This window comes from Camarhynchus parvulus, chromosome 8 (genome assembly GCF_901933205.1).
Source record: "Camarhynchus parvulus chromosome 8, STF_HiC, whole genome shotgun sequence".
In the NCBI taxonomy this organism is placed as follows: domain Eukaryota; kingdom Metazoa; phylum Chordata; class Aves; order Passeriformes; family Thraupidae; genus Camarhynchus; species Camarhynchus parvulus.
In genome coordinates this window covers 14625481-14651999 of record NC_044578.1, presented here as the reverse complement: position 1 = coordinate 14651999, position 26519 = coordinate 14625481, and the positions used below count along the sequence as shown (strand labels likewise).

The following is a 26519-nucleotide window of genomic DNA, read 5'->3' as shown; positions in this document are numbered from 1 at the left end:
CAAAACAGTTTAAGTATTTTAATCCTCTAAATATGTAAGTGAAACATGTCCATTGCATATACATTAGGGAGGAAGAAGTTTCACCAGCAAAATTCTTTATTCTCACATGCATTATGTTATTCTTTAAATGCCAGGAGGTAGAATTCCCTAGAGTAACACACACGGTCAGCAACAGAAGCATTGAAGCCAAGGCTATGAACCACTTTAAAGCAGATGTATACAAAGTACCACTGAACCTTCAGCACTATGGCAACACTTGCTTGCTTTATCTTCCAATTTCATTCATTTTCTTCTTCAAATGTTTGTTTACAGTTATTGACACCCTGCAAAAAAAGAGCCTCGATTATAATTTACAAGAACTTTCAGTTGAAAAGTATGCAGAGTAAGGGCCTCCCTCAACTCAGGCAGTCAGCCCCTGCAGTTTCCAGGGTTTAATCACTAATATGCAGTTCAAAGAGAATGGAGTGGAAAAGTAATGCTGTAAAATCCCAATGGCATTCATACAGCTCAACATTAAGTTATGTGCACTCTGTTCAAAACTCATTGTTAAACTTCCCATGTCACTCAAATCCACTTCTACTATTAACACAAGAAGGAACATGATGTGCCCTTCCTACAAACTTAAATTTACACTATTAACTATCATTGATAACATAAATATTTTAGTATGGTCAAATAACAGGAGAAAGCAAATCCACAGTGTTTGCGAACCAGTTCCTTATCTTGTATACACCAGAAGTCTCAATGCCCTGTTATGAGAACTCCGAGGCACCACAAACTAGGTTGAGAATGGTGTTTTTTCACATCCAGGAGACCCTTAATTAAGCAGTGTATAATCTTTACAATTTCTGCAGCCTCATGTACAACAGACAAAGTAGTAAGATGCTATCCACTAAGCAGATATTACTCTAAAATACCCTTTTAAGGCAGGAAAAGTAAAAGAAATCTTGCACAAGAGATTTCTAGTTCACCGCTATTCACTGAAGTACAGCTCAGTGACAGTCTAGGAAATCACTAACTACACTCAGTAAACGCAGAAAATAACATCCTGCATTAAATGAGAGGTAAACAAATTACCCATTTGTCATTAAGAACATTTCTTTTCTTTACACCGTGCTTTCCATTAGAGTGCCAAGCGTTAGTAAAACGTCTGAATTAGAGATCAGATGTGAAGAAGATGGTAACTGGCTGCAGCAGCAGCAGCAGCCTCAGTGTGGGCACACGGCCACTGCTCTCCTCGCTCGCAGGTGCCTGAGGAAGCAGGGGCGGCCCGGCCGCTGCTGCCCCGGCCGTGAGGGGAGCACCGCGCCTCGGACAGAGCCCCTCGGGCACGGCGGACACGTCTGTCCTCCTACCGCTGACCTCGCACGGCTCTCCTGATCTCGCAGAACAAACAAATGAACTCAGAGGCCAAGGCTGCAGAGTGGCCGGCCCGCACCGACCAGGTCCCGTGCAGCGGGGCACGGCAGCCAGGGGAGCAGCGCCCGGGGGCTCCGGCCGCGCTCACCCAGCCCCACCGCCCCCAGCGCCTCGCCCGGCCGCGCCCGCCGCTGCTCACCCAGCTTGCCGCGGGACTCCTCCAGCTTCTGGATCTGGTTCTCCAGGAACAGCACGGCCACCCCGAACACCAGCACCGCCAGCAGCTGCAACTTGGGCGGCAGCATAATCCTGAGCAGCCCCATGAGCAGCAGCAGCAGCGCCGCCCGCCCGGGATCACGACATAACGCGGGGCCCGGCCCGCGGGGCCGGCGGGAGCCGCGGGCGAGGAGGGACGGAGGGAGCGCGGCCGGGGGCGCGGACAGGGCCCGGCGCCGCCGTTCTCACATCGCCGCGCGCACGGCCCGCAGCGCGCCCGCCCCGCCCGGCCCGGCCCGGCCCCCGCGGCGCCCCGCCCGCCCTGCGCGCGCTGCTCGGCAACCGAACGCCCGGCCGCGCGCCCGCCCCCACCCCTGCCACCGCCGCCGCCGCCGGGCCCCGCGGTGGGCCCCGCCCCGCGCCCCCGCCATTGGGCGGTGCTGCCGCGGTCCTGCCCCTCGCGCGCTCCGATTGGCCCGGAGCGGGAATCGCTCCGCCTCCCCCGACGCGTTGAGCCGCCGGAGCGGGGCGATGTCCCGCCTACATGCGTCCCTTCCTGATTGGAAGGCACCGCTTGAAGTCCCGCCCAACCGCCCGACCTCGTTGGGCGCAGGCACCACAGCCTGTGGGGAAAGCACAACACTATTGGTCGGACCGGCTGTCAGTCACCGGGCTGGGGGCTGATGTGCCGGTTGGCAGTTCCCGAGAAAGGGGAAAGGGCTTTATTTGGGGTTGTTTCCGCAATGCCGGACCAGCGTTGGGGAACGGCCGTTCCTCCAGCCCCGCTGCGAAGCACTGCTCTGAACAGCCTAAAATGTCTTTGCTCTAGAATTCCAGAGGATATTCTGGGTTAACAGTGTCTGCTAGCAGTGCCGGGGTCTGGCAGCAAGTCTGTGCTCTCCCGCATCAGGCGGTGTGTCGGTCACCCGCCATGGGGGAGGTCCTTCCGCGGCCCCCGGCGGCGCTGGCAGGGGCGCTCCGGCACCAAGATGGCGGCGGCGGCCGAGCTGGGGGCGCTGGGGCGGCGCTGGCTCTGCTGGCTCCTGGGGCTGCAGGCGGTGAGAGCCGATCCGGCGCCTTCGCGCTCGGGGCTGAGGGCGGCTGCAGCTCCTGAGACAAGGAGCGGCTGTGAGGGCGGGAAGGCGGCGTAGGACGTGTCCCGGGGTGGGAGGCGCGGGCGTCTCCTCCCGCTCCTGCGGCCGTGGCCGCCTCTTTTGCTTTCCATGTCGGAGATTGGGCTCTACTTCTTCCCGCTTCCTAAAATAGTTTGTATCGGTGCTGCCTTCTTTTTACACAGTAAATTATTTGGTGTGAAAACAAAGCAGCAGTGTAGCGTAGATTTGGAACCAAAGCTTTGAAAGAGCAAACGCTGATGAAATGTGGCACATCACTTGCTAAGTGTCTGAAATTATCTTGGTCTGGTGGGAATTTGCTCCCTGGACTGTGAGGTTTTTTTCCAATCCCAACCTGAGACATTTATTATGATTAGTGATTTATTGTTTCAGGAAAATATGGTAGTTAAGATATTAAAATTGAGTAAAAATATTAGGGATAGACACTTTCTTCTCTTTATTTTTTCTTTTACCTCTCTGTACTTTTATTCTCAAGGTGTTTTGAGCTTCCTATGTAAGCAAGACTGCTTGAGTGAGGAATTATCATGTAATGGAGCCTTTACTTGCTTTCATACACTGTTAAGTGTTTTGGTTGGTCCTTTCTCACACACATAACCCAAAATGAAATCCTCAGGAGAGCATTGGCCTTGCATTCATGGATTGTTTAGGGATCTGCTGGGCAAAGATGTCAGGAGAGAGGCTGCTGGCAGCAAAGTGACAATGCCAGCAGCCCTGTCATTGCTCCAAGGGGAGCAGATGCAGCAGTGACAGTGAAGAGAAAAGATGAGAGAAAAACATCAAAGGGGTGGATAGCAAGGTGCAAGAAAATGGTTTTAGTTACTACCATCATTAATTTAATAAGTGAGCCATAATTAATATGTAGCTCCAGCAGAGTTTGGAATGCTCCTTCTAGACGTTTTATACTACTGTGTCAAGAGACTAACTCATCCTTTCTAATCATTGCAGCATTTAAAACCATCTTTTTAGAAAATAATTAATACTAAGTGCAACCTTGTATTGACTTTCAGGTAAGTGTTTATGGAGCACAGTTGTCATCAGAAGCTTGCAGAGAGCTGGGCTTCTCCAGTAACTTGCTGTGCAGTTCTTGCAACCTTCTTGGGCAGTTCAGTCTGAATCAGTTGGATCCATTCTGCAGGGACTGCTGCCAGGAAGAGGCTCAGCTGGAAACTAGAAAGGTGAGTTTTGGACCATATCCCTTGTGGAATAATTTAACATGTCATGTTTATGAAACTTTTCATTTTAAAAAGTACATGAGAACCTGGGTTATCATCTCAAGAGGAAAATGCAGCAGTTACTCCTAGCCCAATACACATCTACAGCGTCTGGATTTGCAGACTTGCCATACTGCTGTGAAATAATGTCCCTGTCCCAACAGGGCAGTCTTTGGTTCTTTCTCTTTTCTTCCTTCTCTGGTGTGACATGAGCATAGTTGGGAGCTATATCCAGCTTCTTTTCAAAGGAACATCCATGGGATTGGAAGAGGGCAGAAGAAGAGGATAAGGAGAGAGGGTCTTGGTGACAGCTCCTCCTTGGTCACTGACCCATAGCACCATGGCCAGGATAGCTGAGATCAGTCCCAGGCTACAAAGGGCTGCTGCAGCCTCCAGCCAGTTCCTGGAGTGGCACAAACCTGATAGGAACAGGACTGCCCAATTCCATCCTGCAGCAGAACAGCTGGATGTTTTGAGAATATATCCAGATATATCCAGAACAGCTGGATATTTTGGAAATGATCTCTCTAAGAGCTCATGCTGTGCTTCAGTCTGTTTAAGGCAAAACCTTTTCTTTATCTATAGTAAATAAATATCTGTGATCCTTAAGGTATGTTACCAGTGAAGAATTTTTAGAGTTCTTGAAAAAAATACATGTTTTCTAAAATGTGGTAATTTGAGAGTGTTCTAGAATATAGTGAAGGCAAATTAATCATCAAGAAAGTAGAGGTTTCAAGGATGAGAGGTGCTGAAATTATTTTTAATGGCTAGGAGATAGGGAAATAATTGACATAATGAAATTAATGAGCAAATCTAGCAGGTTTTTCCTGTCAATTAAATTCAGCCTAATATTTAAAAAAGAAAGTCTGCCTTTAATTTTTAATAAAACCACTGATTACAGTGTTAGGTAAAATATATTAAGTATCAAGAAGCATATGTTTGAGATTGGCAGAGAATCCATAGTTTAATTAGTAGCTTCCTAATATTGACACACTTTAAGTTGTAAATTTTATGCATTAACAAAGTAATATTTCAATATAATCCTTCTGGGACTTGATATGTAAGGCTTTTTCTTTGCTAAATATATGAACCTGGTAAAGGAAAGTTTGTCTCTGGGAAAGCTCTAGTTCTTTTACATGTGTATACATATATATATATATGCACATATCTATACATATGCAAAGACAAAACCTGAGGTTTCAGAATGAAGTCTAAGGAAATGTACTGACAGGGAGTAGCAGGACAGAAAGGGTCTTCAGCATGCTCAGTAACAGCTGTGCTGGCAGCAGCAGTGAGGCTTTGTGTCCTCATGTAAAGAGAGGATGCTTTCATTTGCTCAGGTAATATTCTTAGAGTTTTGCCTCTGTGCATAACATGTAGCACAAGAACTTCTGGAGCAGGACAATTTCTGTTGTCATTTGACAGGAAAATAAGCTAGAGGAACTATGTTGCATTTCTGTCAATGTAACTTCTGAGAAAAATGTCTTAATTTATCAATACATACTTAAGGATGTAAGTTAGTTTGTACTGTGAACATTGTATTAATAAAATTTGGATCAAATAACAGAAACTAAATTAATAGAGAGTCTTCTTAATTTCCCGAATCAGACCTAGATTTCATTGTGTGGATAATTACACTTTCTGTGGAAGAATAAGCAAATGCCATTTTGTGATCAGGACTTCACATTGTAAACATTATTAGTCTGAATTTTTTTTATTTTAGTCATGATCAATGAAGTAAAATAAATAGCACAGAGGTGGACAGGGTCTCAATGGTGTTTGATAAATACCTTCATAGTGGAGCAGATTTCCTAGTATATTCACAGGAAGCAAGAAATTGTATCTTTTAAGTTTTTTTTTCAAATCTATTTGTGTTTTACCAGTTTCGTTTTCTTGGGGCTGGGCTTTGTAGTAAATGTGAACAATGTAGATTTTGATTATTACTTTATTTTCCTTATTTCTGTGATATTTCTGAAGAAATGTAATACAAATGATATCTGTGATTTGGAGCTAATATGGTAAGCATCAGCTTGAAGTATGGGAGTGATTATGATAGTATTTTCCTACATTTTCATAGCTGAGTTTGAATGCAGGCTTTCCATATTGTGTGCGTGAATGGAAATATTGGATTGTTCTAGCATTATGATTTCTTATAGCATCATTTCTAATTTTATTATGAATGCTGTTTCAGAAAGTGAAAAATTTTTATACTGGTACTACTGCTTAGAAATATATATTTCAGATTTGGCAATTGTTTGGAGGTTTTACATTTTTTTAAAAACTCATACTCAGTAATTTCTCTTGAAGACTAGCCAGTGGAAAATTAGTGTTTGGAGACTGTTAATATTATCTTAACCGACTGTATTCAGAATCATCACATTTTGAATTGACTTGTGTTTTTACATAGTGCTTGTTGTAACAGATGTCTGTAATTGAGCTTGAGATTTTACTATTACATAAAAGTTAACAATATAATTTTTAGTAGCTTCTTGCTAAACAAGAATTTTCATGCTGGCTATGCAGACTATGAAAACTGAATGCTGTCTTTTGCTGTAGTTTTTCCTTTTCCCTTGTTTTTTTTTTCCCTCTTACCATAGAAATCTTCTTTCTAATGACAATTTGATAGTAAAGAGCGAATGAATATTGAAAGGTCTTAAAGGCTTTTTTTCCTACCCTCTTGCTTGTAGAATTTTTCATCTTACTCTGAGACTCTGCACATCAGTGTAAGATTTGACTTTGTGACTGGCAGCCTGGCATGTTGCTGAGCTCCAAGCAGGAGTGCTCTGGGCTTTGCTGGGGCTGTGACTCCGTGCTCCAGGCACCTCTGCTTCCCCAGAGGTGGCACAGCACCTTGGCTGTCTGCAGCAAACAGCCTTGGCAGCTGCTGGAGTTCCAGGACATGCCTCAGGATTTTAATTTTACTGTCTTTGCAGCCATGTGGCAAATATTAGAAACAGGAAAAGCAAGAGTTAGTTTATTGCATGACTTGTGCCCGAGTTCTAAATGAGAATTTAAAGTTAAAGGTAATAGCACATCTATCTGAGAAATTTTACATAATTGCTGCTTTTCACAAATGGTCTGTGAAATATCCTCAGGCCTAAAAATATTTCATGCTGCATAGTATCAGTGCAACCTCAAATGAGATGTTTACAGATTTGAACTGTTTCATAGCCTTGAAAGAAGTGTATTTATTAATCCTGCTCATTATTGGTCCAATAGTTTGTGAATTGACATTGTGGAAAATAGCTGTGAGATATTCTTGTTACACAAAATTTGTCTTGCTCTGAACTTCTGCTGACACCTGTCCAGTCAAATATTTTAATTACTTCATAATTGGACTGTGGATAAAATGAAAATTGTTTTGGTTATTTTCTCCTCCTCTAGAGATTTTGTATGCAGTCTGACACTAATTCAGAAGCCAGCTTAAACAGTATTGCTTTAGACAGCTGCAAGTTTTAAGCCTCAGTCTGTCAGATGCAGAGTGCTGCTGGTGTGTAAAACAGAGAAGGATGAAATGGAGGTGAAGCTAACTGTGCGTGAAATTGTAGTAGCAGGAGAGATTGTCCATATTTTGCAGTAGCTGAAAATAGCTGCACTCCATCTGCAGCTTCACATAGGCTGTGTGATCATTTCAGACATAGCTATAAGCATATTCCATTAATTGTATATTATAATCTTAAATTTATCTCAATAATATATGCGTGTCAAAATCCAAATTGATTTTAAAAATCAACTCTGTGATAAAATTTGCAATACATTAAATTTTATAGTTGCATTGTGCAGGATTGCTACAACCCATAAAAGTTACCAATATATCTAAATGGAGCTTTGAAAAATATATTTTGCTCACCAATATGTGTTGAATGTCAACATTTTAAAATTCTACTGTCAAGTATTTGTCATACTGTATTGTTAAAGTGTTTGGTGACTTAGAAAACATGATACCAGGTGTAATGACTAGGTGCTTCTTCTATTAAAAAAACCCAACAAAACAAATTGAAAGCTTTCTTAAAACTCCGCCCTTTTACATGTGTAGAATTCTTAAATGTACTCTCATGAATTATAAGGAGGAATAAAGTGACGTTCTTGTTCAGATTTACTTTTTAAAACTCAAAAAATAGTTTACAAAACTCACAATAATTGCTGGAAGTAGAATAACTTGAAGTGCTTTTAATGCTCCTGGTTACTTCTGTGTGACCCAATTTACATTCATTTTTCAGTTTGTTTTTTTTTCTTTTCATTACACTAATTAGAGTGCTACACTCAAATTGCTGTTGACTGCTCTCTTGTTCTGCCAGAGGCTCTTAACATGAATAGGTCTACTGTCATTGGAACTTCTGGTTTTCAATTCGATGGTTAAAAACAGAGAACTGCTTAGAATTCATTGGCACCTCAGAGATGTAAAGTAAGTTATATCAATACTTAGAGAAATTAATTAGAATTTTAGTTTACTTCTAGCTGTTTCTGAAAACCCACAGCTTTTTCTGTCTTTTTGATGTGTCCTGTAAAGTCTCTTCGATACTTTGTAAAAAATCAAATTGTGTTTTTACCTAACTGTAAACTGTAACTTCCTTATTTCTAACATGTTAAACAAAAATGGTTTAAATTCATTGGTTTTCTAGTGAATGTGACTTCAACAATAGTGTGATCCAATGACAGCATATTTTATTTAACATTCAAGTAAATAATCAGAACTCTGTAATTAAGACAAATATGTTGTATGATCTCCTTTCAAAGTTTGCTTTTAACTAAGTGTCCCAAACAGTTCATACAGGAATGATTTTATGGACTCTGTTGATAGGGAGGTTAGGGGCTCTATTGATAGAGAGGTTAGGGGATCTGAGATGACACTGTTCTCTCTAACTGAGAAAGTCTCTTACCAGTATTGTTGCTTCAAAATATTACCCACAACCATTCCTTGTATTAAAAGTGTGCTACAGTGGATGTCCTTCTCAAGAACTTTACCATGTACACCCTTTCCCTTCCCTCTGTACATGATGTTATTGGCAATGAAAATTAATGTTGACAAGAAGTAGTCCTAGATAAGGGTAGTGCAGCTAACTAGTCAATGCCTAAGACAGAAATTTACTGCCTTTTGTTTGGTTCAGATTCACCAAGTGTTCATCTCTGTCAGATAAACTAAGATAAAATGCATTATCTGTCTGTAATAGGGTAAGCCTTACCCATGGAACAGCTCTATCTGATCTTATCAGTGAAAAAAACGTTGGGGAAACTTTAAATGTGAATTTGCTAAATGTGAGTTTCAGTTGTTGATGTGCATCAACAACTGAATGTGCTGGTCAATGGAATAGCTTTAGCTAATTAAGGCTGACCTTCATCTAGATAAAGCACTGGCATTTGACTCTACATTTGTTGAAGAAACTTCAAAAAAGTAAAAGTCTCAAAATTAATGAAATGTGTAAGGTCAAATAAATATCTCATTAAATGTGTTCTCAGTGTTTTCTTTGCAACTCTAAGATGCTTTATTTTTTAACAAAAGCACAGACTGGAGAATAACAGAGATGTTCAGGGATTCTACTTGTAGAGGTAAGTAGGTGCTTAGATAGAATCAGATGGTATAGTCCAGAATTGAAACCTGACCTGTTAACTTGCTGTCTGTACTCTTTCACTTGCATCATTCTGACTGGGTCCAAGTGAGAGACAGCAAATAGGAGCCCTCTTTCTGCCACCCTTCTCTATTCCACTCAGACTGGGTATTCACACCACCTAAGCCAAGTGACATCTCTAGAGATCTAAAGTTGGTGGTTGCTCAGCTTCTCCATTTTCTCTCTCACCCTTGTGCCAGATCTCTTGCTCACATGAGCTTACACCAGACATTGCAGAGACCAAAGTTAATAAAAACAAGCTGCCAGGAGCAGAAGCTGGTTTAGAACTTTTTGGTGGTTACTGGATTTAAACAGCACAAATGTTTATAGAATCATGCAAGGAGGGTATCATTAAACACCAAAAGTAGTGGTGAATGACACACTTCCTAAATGCTGAAGAATGGAATAGTAATGCACAACTATATTTTGTATGTACGGAATAAAAAGTCTCCTTTGAGTCTTCTACTCAAAGCAGAACTCAAAGTTCTGAGGATCTCCAAGAATGCAGATTGTACAGTCTTCTTAGTAAATTCCTCAGTGCCTAAACACCGTCATTGTGACTTTGTTTCACCCTTACACTCAGTTGGAATTTCCTTCCCCACAAATAAATGAGAGCTTAGATTCTGCTCAGCTTTGGTCAGAGCAATTTGCCTGCAATACATATCACTAATCACAGGAGTAGCACTGATTCACATAACTGGTTTTTGACTGTTAGACTCTGTTTCCACACTTATTTAGAGTTAGCCATATCCCTTCACAAGATAATGAGCTGTCAGTGGTGGAAGTTGCTTTGATGCTAAATTTACTGATGACATCAGTTCAGAATGACGTGTGTGTGTAGCAATGACTTTCTTGGCTTGCTGTATTATAGAGCAGTAATTCATAATGTTCCTGGCAGTGAGGCTTTCTGACTGCTCCCTGTTAACCCACAGATTCTTACTCATGTTCTGCCTCCAGGAAAAGGAAAGACAAAAGGGATTTTGAAAACCTTGAGCTGTCCATATAAGTGCATTCTCTTCCACAGAAAATATTTTGTAGTTTGTATGTCAGTGTATATTCTTTTGAAGGGTTCTAGTTTAGAAGACTAGTTTTCTAGTAAAAGTCACAAATTAACTGCTAGTTAGAAGAGTTTAGGAAAAAAACAAAAGAAACTTTAAATAAAATCTATTTTTGTTGTAAATTTCTAGGAAGAACAAATACTAATTAACCTGGTTTGCTTTCTGTGTGTGTGGATGGAACACAGTAAAAATTAAGTTGCATGCTTTCATAAGAGATAATTTACCCTATTTTTCAACAGTACCATTTTGCATAAACTAAGGAACTTTGGCCATTAATAACAATAACATCCATATTTTTGCTGAAATTTTTTGAAGTCAATAGGAGATGAGGAGCTGTCTTCTGCAGACCTGCTTATATCATAATATTAAATTACAATTGCAGTGAATTTCATAAAAACAGTGTTACACTGGAGAGTTGTTACTAAAGATTTAATGGAAGATAGTATTTTACCTGAGGCAAGTGAAAATTCTAGAGGTTTAGCTGTAATCATAAGTTTGCTTTTCTGCTTATTCTCAGAACTTAACTATATTTTTGAACCTGATATTAGGAGAGGACAGTATGCACATACTGGAGAGAATCCAGGTAGCATAAAGTAGCTATTGTCCCTTTTGTGGCTGTGCCTTAACATCCTGTTTCATTTCATGTTTTAAGACTGGTACTGTCAGCTGATTACAAACAGCTGTACAAATCCAGCCTGAGTGACACTTTGTAACCTGTGTCAGGCAGGGTCACCTCGAATTAATAATTAGAAGAAAGCAGTGTGCAAAATATAAATGTCATAGAAGTAAAATTAGGTATAACTTGCTGTATTTTATTTAACTTTTTTGTCACCTTTGATTTAACAATTTTATTATAATCAAGAGCAATCTCTGTTCAATACCATTTTTTGCAGTTCAGTTTCGTCTGAACTCCTGTTTGGGTGTAAACATTAATGGTTATGTAGCAGAAATGTCACTTTTCTTCTGGAGTCTTCACCGTGAGTAACTGTGATAACAATACCATATCAGTGTAGAAATGAGGCACTGCTGGAACTGTGTCTTGCAGAAATCGCTTCAATTCTCTTCCTAATAGCAAGTAAAATTTTTTTTATATAAGTTAAAGTCCCTTATTTTTACAATGCATACCTTTAACTAGCACAATCCTTAGGCAGAAAGGTGTTATTCTGATGTAATTAGCACTCTCCTTCATAATTAAAGCAGACATGACCAATAATGTGGTTTGTCTCTTTCCATTTGTGCAGAGCCATCCTGATTGCGTCAGTATGAACCGTTACAAAAGTTTCAGATGCTTTCCAAAAACTTTTGATATAAACTGAACTCAAATTGAAATTTTGAAAAAAATGAGGGAAAAGTTCAAATATTGTCACAATAACTTTAGAAAACATGCTATTAGAATGTTATAAAAAAGCTAAGTTCTTTTTATAGATGCAGACATGAATCAGCACTTGTTTTGGATTTTAACATGGACACCAGTAATAGTTCAGAACGGCTTTATTTCATTGCTTCTAGTACTAGGCTCACTTTCATGAGCACTAAAACAAGTGAAGCATTACTTTAAAATGAACTAACTCATGAGTTAAGCATTGTGTAATGAACTGACTCGAGATGTTTGTGCCTCCATATGATACATGTCATTCTTATTAATACTTGAACACAGTGACTCTCTTCACAAGGAAATTTGGAGAACATCTGCTCTGGACACAATGAGATGGTAGATATTAACAACTAGGCCTTTGTGGTGGGCTAAGTGATGCAAATAAACCTGGGTTTTTTGCAAAAGACACCTTTGTTTAGAGTTATAAATGAACCCAGTTGATTCTTCTTTTTTTGTGGTCTAGCCATCGAGAAAGCAGCTGTTATTCCCAGCATGAATCTAAACCTTTTTGTCTGAGAACATTTGGGTTTCAATTGCGGCAGAATTACAAGCTTAAAATTTAGACATCAGTGATTGAGCTGTTTTCTTTGTTAAATTTCTATAAGATATTGGCCAGGAGTTACAAACTGGGAGTAGTGTGGTGTTACAAAATGTCTTACATATTTTAGATTTCTGCAGTGATTTTGTTCCATAAAAATTCGTGTCTGGAAGGAAAAAGACTAAAAATAATTTTCAGTAATAAGAATTCAAAAATGTTTATTTTACTGTTGTCCAAAATTTGAGTGTACTTAGCTTGTGATAGACTTACATAAAATAGTTAATTACCTAGATAGAAGGTTATTTATTCCTTTGTCTACTTCTTTATACTGACTTCTTGGTAGAAAAATGCAGATAGCTGTCAGTATCAGAGAAATCTGATTAAATGTTCAATGGATTAGTGAGTACACAAAGGAATATCTAAATCTAGGATTGCTGATAGAACTGTTGAGAGACAAGGTAAGGGAAGGTTGTGAGCCCTGTGCCATGTTTCCTCCATCATTGTAATTACTTCATGTTTTAATTCCAGAGAAATTTTAATTATGCAAGCTAGTATCTGAGCTGTTTATCACTGCCTTTTTAAATTAAAACCTTGAGTTGGGTGGTGAAAAAGCTTTTAAAAAGTCTAGTATTTATGATCTCTTGAGTCTTGTTTCACAGTATTTCTGGGTTTTAACAGTCAAATCTTAGGTTTTTATCTTAAATACAATGTTTAGTTGAAAATATATCTGTAGCTAGGCAAATTTCTGAGATGCTGTTCTGAACAGATAATGCAGTATAACATTCTCTTTTCAGGTACCCGTGGAAGTAATGATTATTGATTAGTTCGTGCAAGAGAGAAGTTGTAATTTCCCTGCAAATGATTAGAGTATTTATGTTCTAATTCATAGTATTTCAGCAAATACTGAGTTGGCCCTGAATCAGAATTCAAATATTCAGAAATGAACATGTATTTTTGGCTGTCTATAATGTCTCCATGTGATAGGTGACTGAATGTTCATAAAACTGTCTTGTAGATTTCTGTTGTATCATGTGTGGTTTGCTTTTTCAAATGGGTTCATGAAAGTTAGTTTAAATTACTTGTGTTGACAGTTCATATTTTAAGTGAAGCATGAATTTATGTAATTTCAGTAAGGTTATATTTTCTATACTCAGACTTGCACATTTGTTATGAAAACATTGTCTAAAAGAACATGAAAGCAGAGGTTTTAATTGTCTATGAAAGGCAATGAATTAAATTAAAAATTTTTAAATTAAACTCATTCTGTCTGCTAATCTATAACAGTGGGGTTTAAGGCTTAGAAGGATGTGATTTGGTATACAGTATTATATATCTATAGTATATATACTATGTGTAATATAAAATGCCTTACTTTGGAATATGAAGTTCCATTTTAGTAGCTGGAAAACATGTTGTCAATTTATTTAAGATTCACCAAACTATAGAATCATTTGCATGTTGCAAAAAGAATCACAAAACAGTCTAAAAATATGACAGTATACAAGATAATAAGGTGAACAGTTTTTATAGATACTATATAAAATTTAACTTATATTTTAAGGAGACCAAATCTGAATATCTTGCATAGCAGACAGAAGTGATTGACATCTAAGTGCAAGTATCAAAGTTAGTCCAGCCTGTACATACTACTTCACCTAAGGCCTGTTAATGTGATCTGTCCTCTTTCTCCAAACACAATGAATTAAAATCAACCAGTAGCCCAAATGGGAAATGTAAAATTACTTATCTTTATTATAAGTATTTCACTGTCCAAGTTAGGTTTAAAGTGGAAACTAAAATTTCATTTAATGAGATTTTGTTCGTATCTTTGGGAAGGAAGGAATAGTTTTCCTATTACTAGCCCATAAGTGCTGTTGTAACATGTCCAGTTGCAATTTTTTAAATGAAACTTTGCTTACACCAACAGTAGTTCTCAAATTATCATTGTTTTTGTTTTTACATTTTTAGTGTAATGAATGAAGATTATCATGTATCCTGAGTGAATGCGTCAGTTGTTGCATAATCAGAGACAGGTCTGGAACTGTGATTCTGTCTAGGATCTTACTTGTAATTAGCATCAACAGAGTATCATATTGTCGCCTCAGACAAAAACAGTTCAACAGATAAGACACTATAAATAAACTAGTAATTTAAACTACTTTTGTCATTAACAGCTTCTGTTTATTATTACAGCTTTATGCAGGAGCTGTCCTAGAAGTATGTGGATGAAAATTGGGAAGGTTCCCTCAAGTCCAGGGTAAGTAAAGCCACTAGTATTCCTTCAAATATGAAATACTGTCACAACTGAATGACAAAAGTACTTTTAAGTATATTACAAGTAGTCATAAATTCAGTATATTATATCAGTAAAGTTGCATTGACCTGAAACTCATAGAACCGGTCTCCAGTAATTGCTAGATGAAATTACATTGTACACTTATGGAACAATTTTATTTTCACAGATCCTGCCATATAATTGTTATATCAGTGGATAATGACAGTCAGCTATCAGGAATAGAATACAGTAGAGCAAAATGAAAGTCAGTACCATCAGTGTCTGGTGGGAGGAAGCTGCAGGGAAAAAATCTGTGAGAAATTTCAAACTGGACTTTTCTTATAAATTAGGGAAGAGCTTAGGTGATAGCAGTACTATGGTTTATTTTGGTTTTTTTTCCTGAAATGAGGACCCTAATACTGTACTTTGGACATAGTTGGACATAAGTACTAATTTAGCTTTAGAATTTAAAATTGCACAAGCAGCATGTCTCCATCTACTGTGGGAAGTATTGATACCTCCCTGTTTGAAAGCTGGCTGACAAAGTGGGGGAAAAAAGTTTTTAAAAGAGGTTACAATTTACGTAAGTTGTACTGCATTATATCCTTTCCTGTCACCTCTGCCCACACAGCTGAGTTGAATGACAAGGCCAGAGGAAAGCTTTTTTCTCTTTTCCACTGTATAAAATGTCCAAATGAGAATTCTTTAAATGACTTGTCATACTGAGGGGCGTGAGGAGATAACTTTGTTAGCGCAGGAGTCCATATTATTTCCATGGACATTCAAATTTAGCAAACATAAAAACATTCTCTGCTGTTGTTGCCCATTCACTCAGCTGCTTTATGGTTCTGGATTTGTGACATGAAATTGCTCATTTGAGCCATAGGTTTGAAGAAGAAGGTTAAGCTGTTAGCCTGACTCCAGCCTGCATTGTGTGCTCAGTTATCTTCACATGTAGGTCATTGAAGGGAATGGCCCTCAATTCCTGCTCTGTGAACACTTTGAAACATGTTCCAAAGACTTGGAATGGTGCAAAAGGAAAAACTTGAAAATTGTGACTAGTTGGTTTTCCCTTTCAATTCTTGGTTATCTAAACCTCCTCAAATATTTACATTCCATTTATCATATAGGTTACTTTTTAAAGTGGCTGGAAACATTTCATTGTTTTTTGAAAAGGATCTCGGTTTTGACCACCAGTTTTGATTCGCTACAGTAAGAATTAAGAAAGGACTGAGTAGTGCACTTAAATTTCTTTTTTGTGTTTTCATCACCAATTTCTGCAGCTAGTCAATCTAATCTTAACCAAATTTACAGCTAGGTTATTAGAAGAGGTTAGAAGATGGCATATGTATTAGAAGCACACTTAGAAATTTTTAAAAGCAATAGAATATATTCTTTCAGCTGGTATTTGCCTTCACAGTAGTATTAATCTCAGAATACCCAGATTTTCTCCTTTATTTTAACTTCTAACAAACAGTATTTAATGTCTCCATCTTGAGACATTTACATTCAAGAAGTGTTTGTATTTCAGCTTTTCACTTGGACATTTACTGTGGAAGTTAGGTTGCCTTAAGGTCATGCTGCTGCTTTGGAAGCATTGTCTTTGTAGGCTTCATTCAGCTGTGTAGCCTGTCACTGACAGTGTCTCATCACAAATATCTGAATCCTTTTCCATAGCTTCTCTGAGGGTTTTGTTAGAGTTTGTTTAGATGTGTTTGGGTTTTCTCCCCAGAATATAGACAAAATGGCATTGTTAATTGCAGGACTTTGTATATATTAGAACTAGATGGATTAGTGTATGTTACTACTGTATTCTGAGATTAATAACTGTGAAGTCTTGGCCTCTAAGTCCCTGTGTAAATTGTTTTGTCACTTGGCTTAGTCCCCACGGCCTTGATGTGTCTCAGGCTAAATCTGGATTATGGTTTTTTTTTGGCTAAGGGATGAGCAGTGTTGTTTTGTTGGTTTTTTGTTGTAGCTGGATTTTTTTATTATGAGATTCACATATTAAAATAGTTAAGGATTGAAATCAGTTGAATTAATAAAGGTTTGTAAAAGTTGCACAGTTGGAAGAAGCTGTGGGTTGCTAGGTCCTCTGTCAAAGTTTCTTTCAAAATTACTGGTTATATAATCTTTAGCTATAAACAGTTCTCAGTCCACCTGTGTGCCTGAAATGTGAGAATCATTACATATGGAACATATTTGTATATAATAGGAAAGCAAAGGAGTGAGAAGTGATGATAAAAAATCTAGTCCTCAGCAAGAGGATGGAAAAGTCTGGTCTTCAGCAAGTTATCTCAGTCTTGAACTGGATGTTACTGTTTGTAGTGTCACACCAAACTACTGAATTTGGCATTTGTGAATGTGGCCATGTCTCTTAGGTTTTTCAGATAGTTTCTAGTGATAAGTCTGATAACTGACCACATTTCTGTATGCCTCCTTTAAATTCAGTTCTGAAATATTCTTACTGATAAGTTTCCCTTAAAATAAAGTGCTTTATTATAAATGCTGTACTCTAAAATTAATTCCTATATTACATATATTTTGAAATTGTTCTGCATAAAACTGTTCTTAAATATTTGTTATTTAAAAGCTCTCCATTCAAGTAGAATATTAAAAAAAAAGTGACAAGATTCATAGATGAAGCAATATCTTAATATACCAGGTAACACAACGACAGTTTTTGGTACACATCCATAAAACTGAGGCTCTGGAACACAATAATGAATGAGCTGGGTCAGTGATTAATCTTGCATATTTGTTTTAAGTTGACTTTTCAGTGGCAGCTGTGTTCTGTTCATCATGAGATAGGAGATCAGTGTTTAGACTCCCACATTCTCTCCAGTTTGTTTAAAAAACTGAATCAGACTGGGTTTTTTCATTGAACATTCCTTACATATTTCTCTCTATTCTTTTTCTTTTTTCAATAAAATTATTCTCACCTCTCCTTGTGAGTTAAGAAATGGACGTGCTCCCACCAAATCTGTTGTGGAAACAAGGTCCTTAATCCTTGCATTCATGCTGAGTGCAGCTACATTAAATCCTCTGACTTCAGAGTCAATCAGCACTATTATATCACCCAACTTCTCCAAGTGTTCAGGGAATTCTTTCAGCTACTAAAATGTAATTTCTTATGGGATTGTATTGTATGAAGTAAGATCACTTATTTCCTAGTTATTTTAATCTGCAATTCATAAGTACTCACAAAAGAAAGTTAGAAAATTATACTAACCTTAAATCTTGCACAGATAAAAGCATTACTAAAACTCTTGCTAAGAAATATGGGTACTGTAGTGGGAGACATGCATTGCTTTTTCATAATCTTTTGCAAATAGATGACATACAAATTAAAACAATACTTCCCTTGAGACTGAGAAATGTCTCTTGCCCAGCTGCTTATACAAAGTACCCTGTCTTTGGGATTTTTTGAAGTTTCTTCTTCAGGCTTGATTGGAGCTCTGTCTTGGATTCATTTCTGAAAGCACATGGTGCTTTTTATAAAATTATGGACAGCTGCATTGTAACTTAAGAGGCTATCACTAGTAGTTATTGATGTGCCATATGAATTCTTAAATTTAAATTTTTATCTCAAACTGAGGCCCCCAAAAGGTACAGAGCTAAAGTCATTAAAATGTAAATAAGTGCTTGTTGCGTGCTGTAGTTCAGTCTTTTTGCTCAACTTTTATGGTAACTTTGGAAGCAGACTCATACCATCTTCAAAACTGTAGAGCATGTATTTGTCCCCAAAACAAATGTCTGAGGGAAGACACTAATGCTTTTGTCTTGCCCAGTGGTTTACATCTTCATATTTCTAGCAAATATTGCCAATTGTCTTAGCAATGCTCTACTATTGGTGGCATTATTAAATGTTGGAATTTCCTGTCTTCATAAAATGTCTCTCTCTTACTCTACCTTTTGTTTTTGTTTCATTTCTTTTTCATGGATTTAACACTTGATAATTGGGAATACCCCAACAAAATGTTTTTTAATTCAAGTTCATTTCAGGTACAAAATTGTCAGGTCTGAATGGTCAAGTCCTTTGTGCCTTTTTTATGTAAAAGTTTGCAACATTATGCACAAACCTGTGTCTCCAGTAAAATTTCTTATTTTCAAACAGCTTGTGTCTAATAAGTCATGGCCAAGCAAGCAGACTGCCCTTTAGCTTATCTGAAGTAACATTACACTTGCTTTCTGTTTATTCAGCTTAACTCAGAACAACTGTTTGTTCTGCTTGGGGAGATGTTTGATGTCCATTTTGGGTCAGGAAGTTCTCTTATGCTGCACCTCAGAGAACAGTGCAGGTCTGTGCATATATACAGACTTGCTCTTTTGGCCACAGTGATCCTGAGATTCCTGCAGTCTCCACTTAGGGCTCTGGGATTTAACTCCAACAAACTAGTTTTCACAGACTTTCTTATTGCACCTCTATGTTTTGTATTGAAATAAATGGACATTCTAACAATAGCAGTGAGTTCTCCCATCTGTTGTGTTCGTAGGTAAAGGCTGCTTTTAGGTCTTTAAAAGCGCTGTTCAGTGGGGGCCAGGCTTTTAATGCTCGTACACACTTGATCCTTCTCTGAGCCTGTAGCTGTAGGTGATTGTGGGGCAGTCCTGTCTGCTCTTCAGGAGCACCTCAGCGGTGCCTTCCAGCAGCAGGGCTTTGGTACTGCTCATCATTTACTGCAGCGTAAGGTGAAGTGGTTTTGCAAAGCTCTCTGTGTCTGGAGAACAGCTCTGACTCCTGCTCCAGGGTTTAATTCACCAGGATGTGGTGTCCTGGCACTGAGCTCAGGGTTCATCTTACAGAAGTCAGGGTAGAAAATGCCTCTCCTGTTCATCCACAGATAGCTTAGAGAAAGGTTTGTTTCTGTGGTGGGTAATTCCTAAAGCTGCTACAGAGAGAAGCAAATGGGGAGATAGCTTGAATAGGATTTAGTATTAAACACCAAACTACTGAATAATGGTGTATAGATGATGTGCAAGTACCATTTAGAGATAGAACCATAAGAAGCAATGTTGATGTCAGGGTATAGAGGGGAAAACTGTTGGAGCAATGTGAAGGTGGAGCATATGCACCACATCCCATGATAAGCAAGCAGTCATATGTCCCTAAATGTGCACTGTAGCTGCATCTGACTTCCTAACCTCATCATTTCAAAGGCTGCTAATTCAACTCAAGGACTGATTTTGTGGAAAGAAAAAAAAAAGTATTTGATAGGGTAATCTGTGTTTTTAATGCATGTCAGTATTTGAGTTTCTCATTTTAGCTTCCGAAATTCAGAATATACAAATTAAGTTATTTGTACATTGAGTGTTTTTCTTTGTTGCATTGCAAATTCAAGTGAGTGATGCAGAAAGTCACTATGATCAGCATTAGAAATAAATATGCCATAACAGAAACTAATTTTGTTCCAGCTGTCTAAAATTTCAGGAAAAGCATTCTGTAGTGCTTCAGCTTTCAGAAGATTTAGACATTTGACATTGATACAAGTGTGTAATAGCTACTTTTAATGTGGCAGAATGTAATGCTGCCTATAGAATACTTTCTTCTTCCACTTAATGCTGTTTCTACTTTATGTGAGCTTGTCCAGTCCAACAGTGCAGCAGGAGAACAGCCTCCCATGTCCAAATAAGCTTTCATCAAATAATCTATCACTCAAGTAACAAATCCTCACACCTGTTACAAGCTTGAAGTGCTGTAACCTGAGGTTCCTCCCAAAGGGAATTTTTTATTACAATCAAGTTCCAGAGTTCAGATTTGCTTCAGAAACTTTATCCATTTTACTATGCTCTTGTACCATTTTGCAAGTAGTCACCCACTGTACTGACTGCTTCTTACAACCTTCTTTTCATATAAAGCTCTGGAGACTGATTTCAGCTTTAGATCTAAGTTGAAGAAAAATATGAAAAAATTCCTCCAGAAACACTTCAACAGTCTGTGGACTTAACAAATAATAAGAAATGTCTTTGCTGCTTTTTTGCACATTACTTTTGATGACAACCAAGACAACATGTCACAAGGGCATGGGAAACACTGAAGCTGAAAATACATTTTTGAGTTTAAATCAGAATCAAACTGCAGTATGTGAGCAAGTACTGGTTATTTTGTGCTATTTGAAGTTGTTATATACAGCTTACAATGCCATCAGTGCATAGTCTGTAGAAGGAATAAAGACAATTTGAATGAGACAACTCATTTTCTTCAGGGGCCTGGTACATCTGGCAGCTCCATGGGCCATTAGGAGTTTTTAAACTTGTTTATATGGTGTAGTATTGGTGCAGCAAGCAGTGCATATGATTTTTATCTGTACTGGGAGCTCGGTGAAAGAGGGAAGAAAGTAAGTGCCACTGTATAACCATGCTGAGAAAGTGTTAAGGGAACTGTCTGCAGTAATGTAAAGATAGGCATAAAGATGCCAGGGGATATCTGTGCAGTTACTGAGGAAAGCACTATACTTTGTCAAGCAGTATGAAACATTAGTCCTGAGGTTGCACTCATCTCCATGCACCAGCTGGATGCACTGCAATTTCTGAGAGATTCATTGTTGTCTAACCTTGAAAAAGCAGCTTTAACATGCAGCTGGCACCCTTGTAGGAGTCAGTCTGTACTGACAGGGTTCATCCTTGGGGAGATGCTACTGACATACTCCTGGAGCATCCTGAATCCACTTAATCTCTATATAGATACTAAATTCAGCTTTTAGCATGTGAAAAGGAAGAATGAGAACTGTTATTTTCTAAATAAATTTTAAATATTTCTAGAACTCAGACATTCATTCGGGTAAAGTGTTAGGAAGTAGGGGATTATGCTCACACTTTGTCCTGAAATAATTCAGAATTATTCAGAACTTTTCAGAATTAAGGTTAGTGCAAGGCCTGGGTTGTGCTGTAGGGATGCAGGGCCTGTGCTGCTGTTAGTAGCTGCTGCCAGGTGCTGCAGGTGAGGAGCGGTGCAGCAGCAGCCCCCCTCAGACCTGCCTTCCTTCCATGCAGCTGCCTGACAGCCCATGGAGCCTTGACACCGACTGCCTTCAGGAGTGTCAAGAGAAGAGGAAATATGAGCTTCTCTTCCTGTTTTCTAGCTTGGTTTTCTTGCTGGTTTTCAACACATAATCTCAGAGATCTCTGCAAGACAAGATTGACCATCTTGTTCACCAGAATAACACCTCTGCCCACGGCTTCCTGCATGCCTGGCCCTGCAGAGCTGCAGAGTGGGGAGGATGCTGCTGAGATGGTGTCACTCTCAGCCTCCCTCCCAGAGCTGATCCTCAGCCAGACTCTGATCGCTCCAACGCTTTTCCTCACATTGCCTAGCAGCAGCATATGGGCCAGTCTGCTGAAGGCTGCCAGTTAAGTGTGCAGATCAGCTGCCTTCCACAGTTGCACTAGTGTTCAAGGAAAATCCAAACAGACAGAATTCCTCTTTGGATTACCAGCAAAAATAGGTGTTCCTTTGGCATAATAAGCTTAGTATTATTAATTTTATGAAGGTAGTAAGATTTTAACATTAAAATATCTTCTAAAGCATAACTAAAAAAAATTGGGGAATACTAATTTGACATAAATCTACTTTATGCAAGTAGAGAAGAATTTGATTTTCTTTCTTTTCTCCAAACTGTAGCTTTTGTCAGGAGTGATAAGCCAAAACTCTTCAGGGGGCTGCAAATCAAGGTAAGTAGTAGCCTAACTTTTTTGTTTGTGATGTTAAGAAGAACTGTGTTTGGTGGAGACAGTCTTGTGGATTGTTCCCTATTTGCTGATCAAGTACTCCTTCAGTAGAGGACATATATTTGCATTGCCAGTGTGAATCTTTACAAGTTCCTGTTAGTAATGTTGATTTGTTTACTGCTCAGTAACTGTTTGGTGCTAATTCTTTGGTGGTGGTGAGGTTCTGGTTTATTTTAATGTTGCTTGGTTGATTTTAATCCAAGAAGAAATTATTATAATAGCAGATGGGAAAATAATCTGAGGAATGTTTATATTCTGTTCTTACTTTATAGATATCTTGGATCTACACAATTCTGTCATAGTTTCTCCTGTTTTGTTCTCCCCTAGTTTTCTTACAGAGCTGCCATACATTCATTACATTTCCATAACATTCAGTGATTCTTGGATTTTTCTTCTCCCTTTCAGAATTCCCTTGCTGTGTTCTACTGTGCTGTCTTTTCTCTATATACTTCAGACATCCAGCTTTATAAAAACGCATATACTGAGTGGTGTTTCTTATGACTTGCATATATGCAAAGTTGTGTAAGCTGCACTGCCTTAAGCTCCAACAATTCTTTGGTTTCAAGATCTAATCTCAGACTTCACCTTCCTCCTAAAATCCTGTGTGAACTTCAAGTGTACTTTAAAGATGCACATCATGATTCTCACATCTTGTGCCTGCCATCTCCGTTGCCCAAATGGCACCATCTGGAATCACTTCATAGCTATGCATGGCTGCAATAAGTGATTTGTCCTCTCAGCAGCAGATTCTATGTAAAACAGATTTCCTCTGTCTGTCTCACACATTCATGTCTCCGTGTCCTCCAGTTTCTTTCAAAAGCTTTCTCTCCTTCTGTACGTCTGTTTCTTTTTTTTTTTAACTTTATAGATTTATTGAACATCAAAGCAGTCTAGACTACAATTGGTATCAAGTACTACCAGAAAAAAAAAGTGCAAATGAATATGTTTATTTCACAGGACTTTGGAAAACTCGACAGCGATGCCACTAGCTTCATTAAGTAAAACCAACTAGGTTAGCTCAGCTGAGCAAAGTGGAATACTCCTGGGGAAATCTTTCCATAAACTTAAATGGTCAGAGCTTTCTGATACTGTTAAAAGCTTTTATTTGCATTACTTATTTTGCAACTTAGTGAGTTTGAGAAGCGCTGAAGAATTAGGTTACCAGCAAAGCATAGTAGGCACAGATACAACACAGCAAGAAGAATGTGATTACATTAGAAATTGATAGAACTTCAACCTGTTAGAGTGACTCAGAATTTCTAAAATGGTAAAAAGGCTGTTGATCATATGAGAAAAATCATTCATTATCAAAAATCTAGCTTTGGTAATTTAAAACAGTTGGAGTAAATACCCTCCTTCAAAGGCAGGCCAATGGCAGTGCCCCTCTGCACAGGCATTAACTGTTGTGGTGCACGAAGGAGAACAAGGAGAGGTTTCTGACACCCACCTCCATCCCCCTTCATTTGACTTGTTCCTCCACTTTCCTCTCTGACATTAAATGCGAGTCAGAAGCCTGAACTGATGGAAATCACTTGAGAGCAGGGGCAGTGTTAGTATGGAGGATGCATTTGCCAACCAAGGTAACTGACTCTTCTTCTTTCCCCCAGTATGTGCGTGGCTCTGACCCTGTGCTGAAGCTGCTGGACGACAGTGGGAACATTGCAGAAGAACTGAGCATCCTCAAGTGGAATACAGACAGTGTGGAAGAATTTCTAAGTGAAAAATTAGAACGTCTGTAAATCATTGCTTTCTGTCCTCTTTCCTTTTCATATTTTGTCATGGTAATCTTCTCAGATGAAGTGCACTACTATTGAAGAAACATTCCAGCATCTGTATTAGTTTTAAAATATCTGTTGTGCTGTACTACATCTTGTAATTAGAAGGGAAGCTTCAGCACACATATCTGACAAGTTGACAAACAATAGCTTGTCTTAACATTATTATGTCAGCTCTTAATGCATTTATCACTAAGAAAGCTTTGTTTCAAAGTTAATTATGCAAATCTCAGTTTGTTATAATCAGGTCTATTTTTACAAATGCTCTTAAAACTGAAGAGCTTCAAATAATAGAAATGATTACCATGCTTTTTGTCTGCTGCTCTTTCTTAAGGAAGTTAGAACCAAATGCAATCTATCTCCCAAAGAAACTTGGCTACTAATGCCCTTTTTTATTTGTATTTGAACTGTCCTTTTATAGAAGCCTTGTTTACAGTGAGTACCTAATTCACAGGTTTGAAAGCTGATGGAGGAACTCATGCTCTGATACTGTGAAACATTTATTAAGTACACTTTAGTGAAGACTACATAGAAAACCTCTGAGGTGTATGAAGTCAGATGTCAGGTGTGCTTTACATCAAATGTTTTGCTTCAGAAAACATGAGCTATAACTCTTGAAAAAGCTTTCCTTCCAACTTTCAGAAGTTTATTGGAAGGTTGTTTATGAAATTAATTTAGAAACTGTTCCTTTAAAATGTGTATTTTTCTTTCTCAGTTGAAATTTATGTGAACAGGGAATACAGACAGTATGTATGGTAATGAGTCAAATCCATTAAGACTTGCTGGGTTTTTTCCACTTAGAGTCAATAAATATGGTAATCAAAAATAATGTGGGTTTTTTTTTTTTAAGTCTAATTAGCAAATAATTGTTTGCTGTAATTACTTCATGCTCACCAGATTTGGGTTGGATGGGTGTTATGCCATGACCTGAAGTGGTAACAGTTTTTGTCTTCATATATAATTTTATATCTCAAAAAATTTCTCAATAATTTACAGACTTTATTCCCAGCTTTTGAGAAGAAATCATCAGATTCATAGCAGAACAATAAACCTGGGACTGAGACCATACTGAACTACCAGAAGTAATGCCCTAAGGTTATTCTTCAGCCATCGCATTTGGAGTTTTTATTCTCAAAATATTCTTATAAACTCACAGAGATTGTGTGCAGCTGACTCTTATTCTTATGAATATGCTCCTGATCTTCCAGGTGACTCAGTGTGAAACAGCTACAATAGTGGTCACCACTGTCTTGGAGAAACATGATCTGTACATAAAAAGCACAAATCTTCGCAGTTTGTGCTGACTACCACAGCCAAACATGGATTTGTTCTTGGGACACATGATGTGTTAGTCAGCAGATCTACAGCAGAGCTACAACCAAAGCATGTGGCATGACAACCCTGTAACCTGGTAGTAAAAATATGCTGCCATCCACTGGTCTTTTAATATACTGACTACATCCAGTACTTGCCATTCCTGTGTTTGCCAACAGTTTCTGTGTTGATGATTTATCACGCTGTTTTAGCAGAATATTTTTAACCTTGTTCTCCTCTCCAGCTTTAGGTACTCTTTACCATTCCTCAGTGAGATTGTTTGCTTCATTTGATATCTATCAAATACTTCTCTTTACTTCCCTAATTTCTTTCTGCTTCCTCCTTAACATGACAGCCAGTGATTTTCTGACCTTCAGCCTCCCTTTTACTTCCAAGTTTTCCTGCCAACCCAGTACTTCACTACACAGATTTTGTCTTCCTACACCAGACCCTTCACAGCTGCTCTTACTTGTCTTTCAGAGAAGCAAGGAACTCACTCTTGTAGCAGAGATGACCTTCCCAGAGTGGAGAAGGATGACAGGCCAAAGAATTTTTCCTTCAGCATAACCGAGTTTTACAACGGAGTCCCAGTGCTGTTTCTGCAATTTCTGACCTTTTCCAGTATTGGTTCTCAAGTATTTCTATTAAGGACACTTAATAGAAGTGTCTTTTAGCCTTTCTCCCAGTTTCCTCCTAGGTTCCTGATTTGCTGATTCCTATTCCACATACTAATCTGGCCTTGGATCCATATTCCCACAATTTAAAAGCATGCTCAAGGTACATTCCTGTAATTCCCTACATACAGGGACATGTTCAGAGTTCTCCCTGATTCTGTTACTGGGCTGCTGAGCCCTGATCCTACTCAGTCTGCAGCTTTTAGCAAAAGCTAATTACCTGCACTTCCTGACCTGTTGGCTGCTCTAAAGTGTGG

The 26519-nt window shown here is 38.7% G+C and overlaps 2 protein-coding genes across 2 annotated transcripts in view; one reads left to right on the top strand and one right to left on the bottom strand.

The window, feature by feature from the left end:
* HS2ST1 (heparan sulfate 2-O-sulfotransferase 1) overlaps window positions 1–1830 on the bottom strand; it is a 73180-nt gene extending 71350 nt beyond the window's left edge. The window contains exon 1 of the mRNA XM_030952946.1: window positions 1559–1830. Coding sequence (XP_030808806.1) covers window positions 1559–1682 — 124 coding nt within the window. The 5' untranslated portion in view covers window positions 1683–1830. The remainder of the gene's footprint in view (window positions 1–1558) is intronic.
* Window positions 1831–2381: 551 nt separating this feature from the next.
* SELENOF (selenoprotein F) lies at window positions 2382–25103 on the top strand. Its single transcript, XM_030953331.1, has 5 exons — window positions 2382–2633; window positions 3716–3883; window positions 14690–14753; window positions 22393–22442; window positions 24107–25103. Exons 1-5 carry the CDS (start codon window positions 2565–2567, stop codon window positions 24236–24238), a joined length of 483 nt encoding a protein of 160 aa, XP_030809191.1. The 5' UTR covers window positions 2382–2564; the 3' UTR covers window positions 24239–25103.
* Window positions 25104–26519: the final 1416 nt, after the last annotated feature.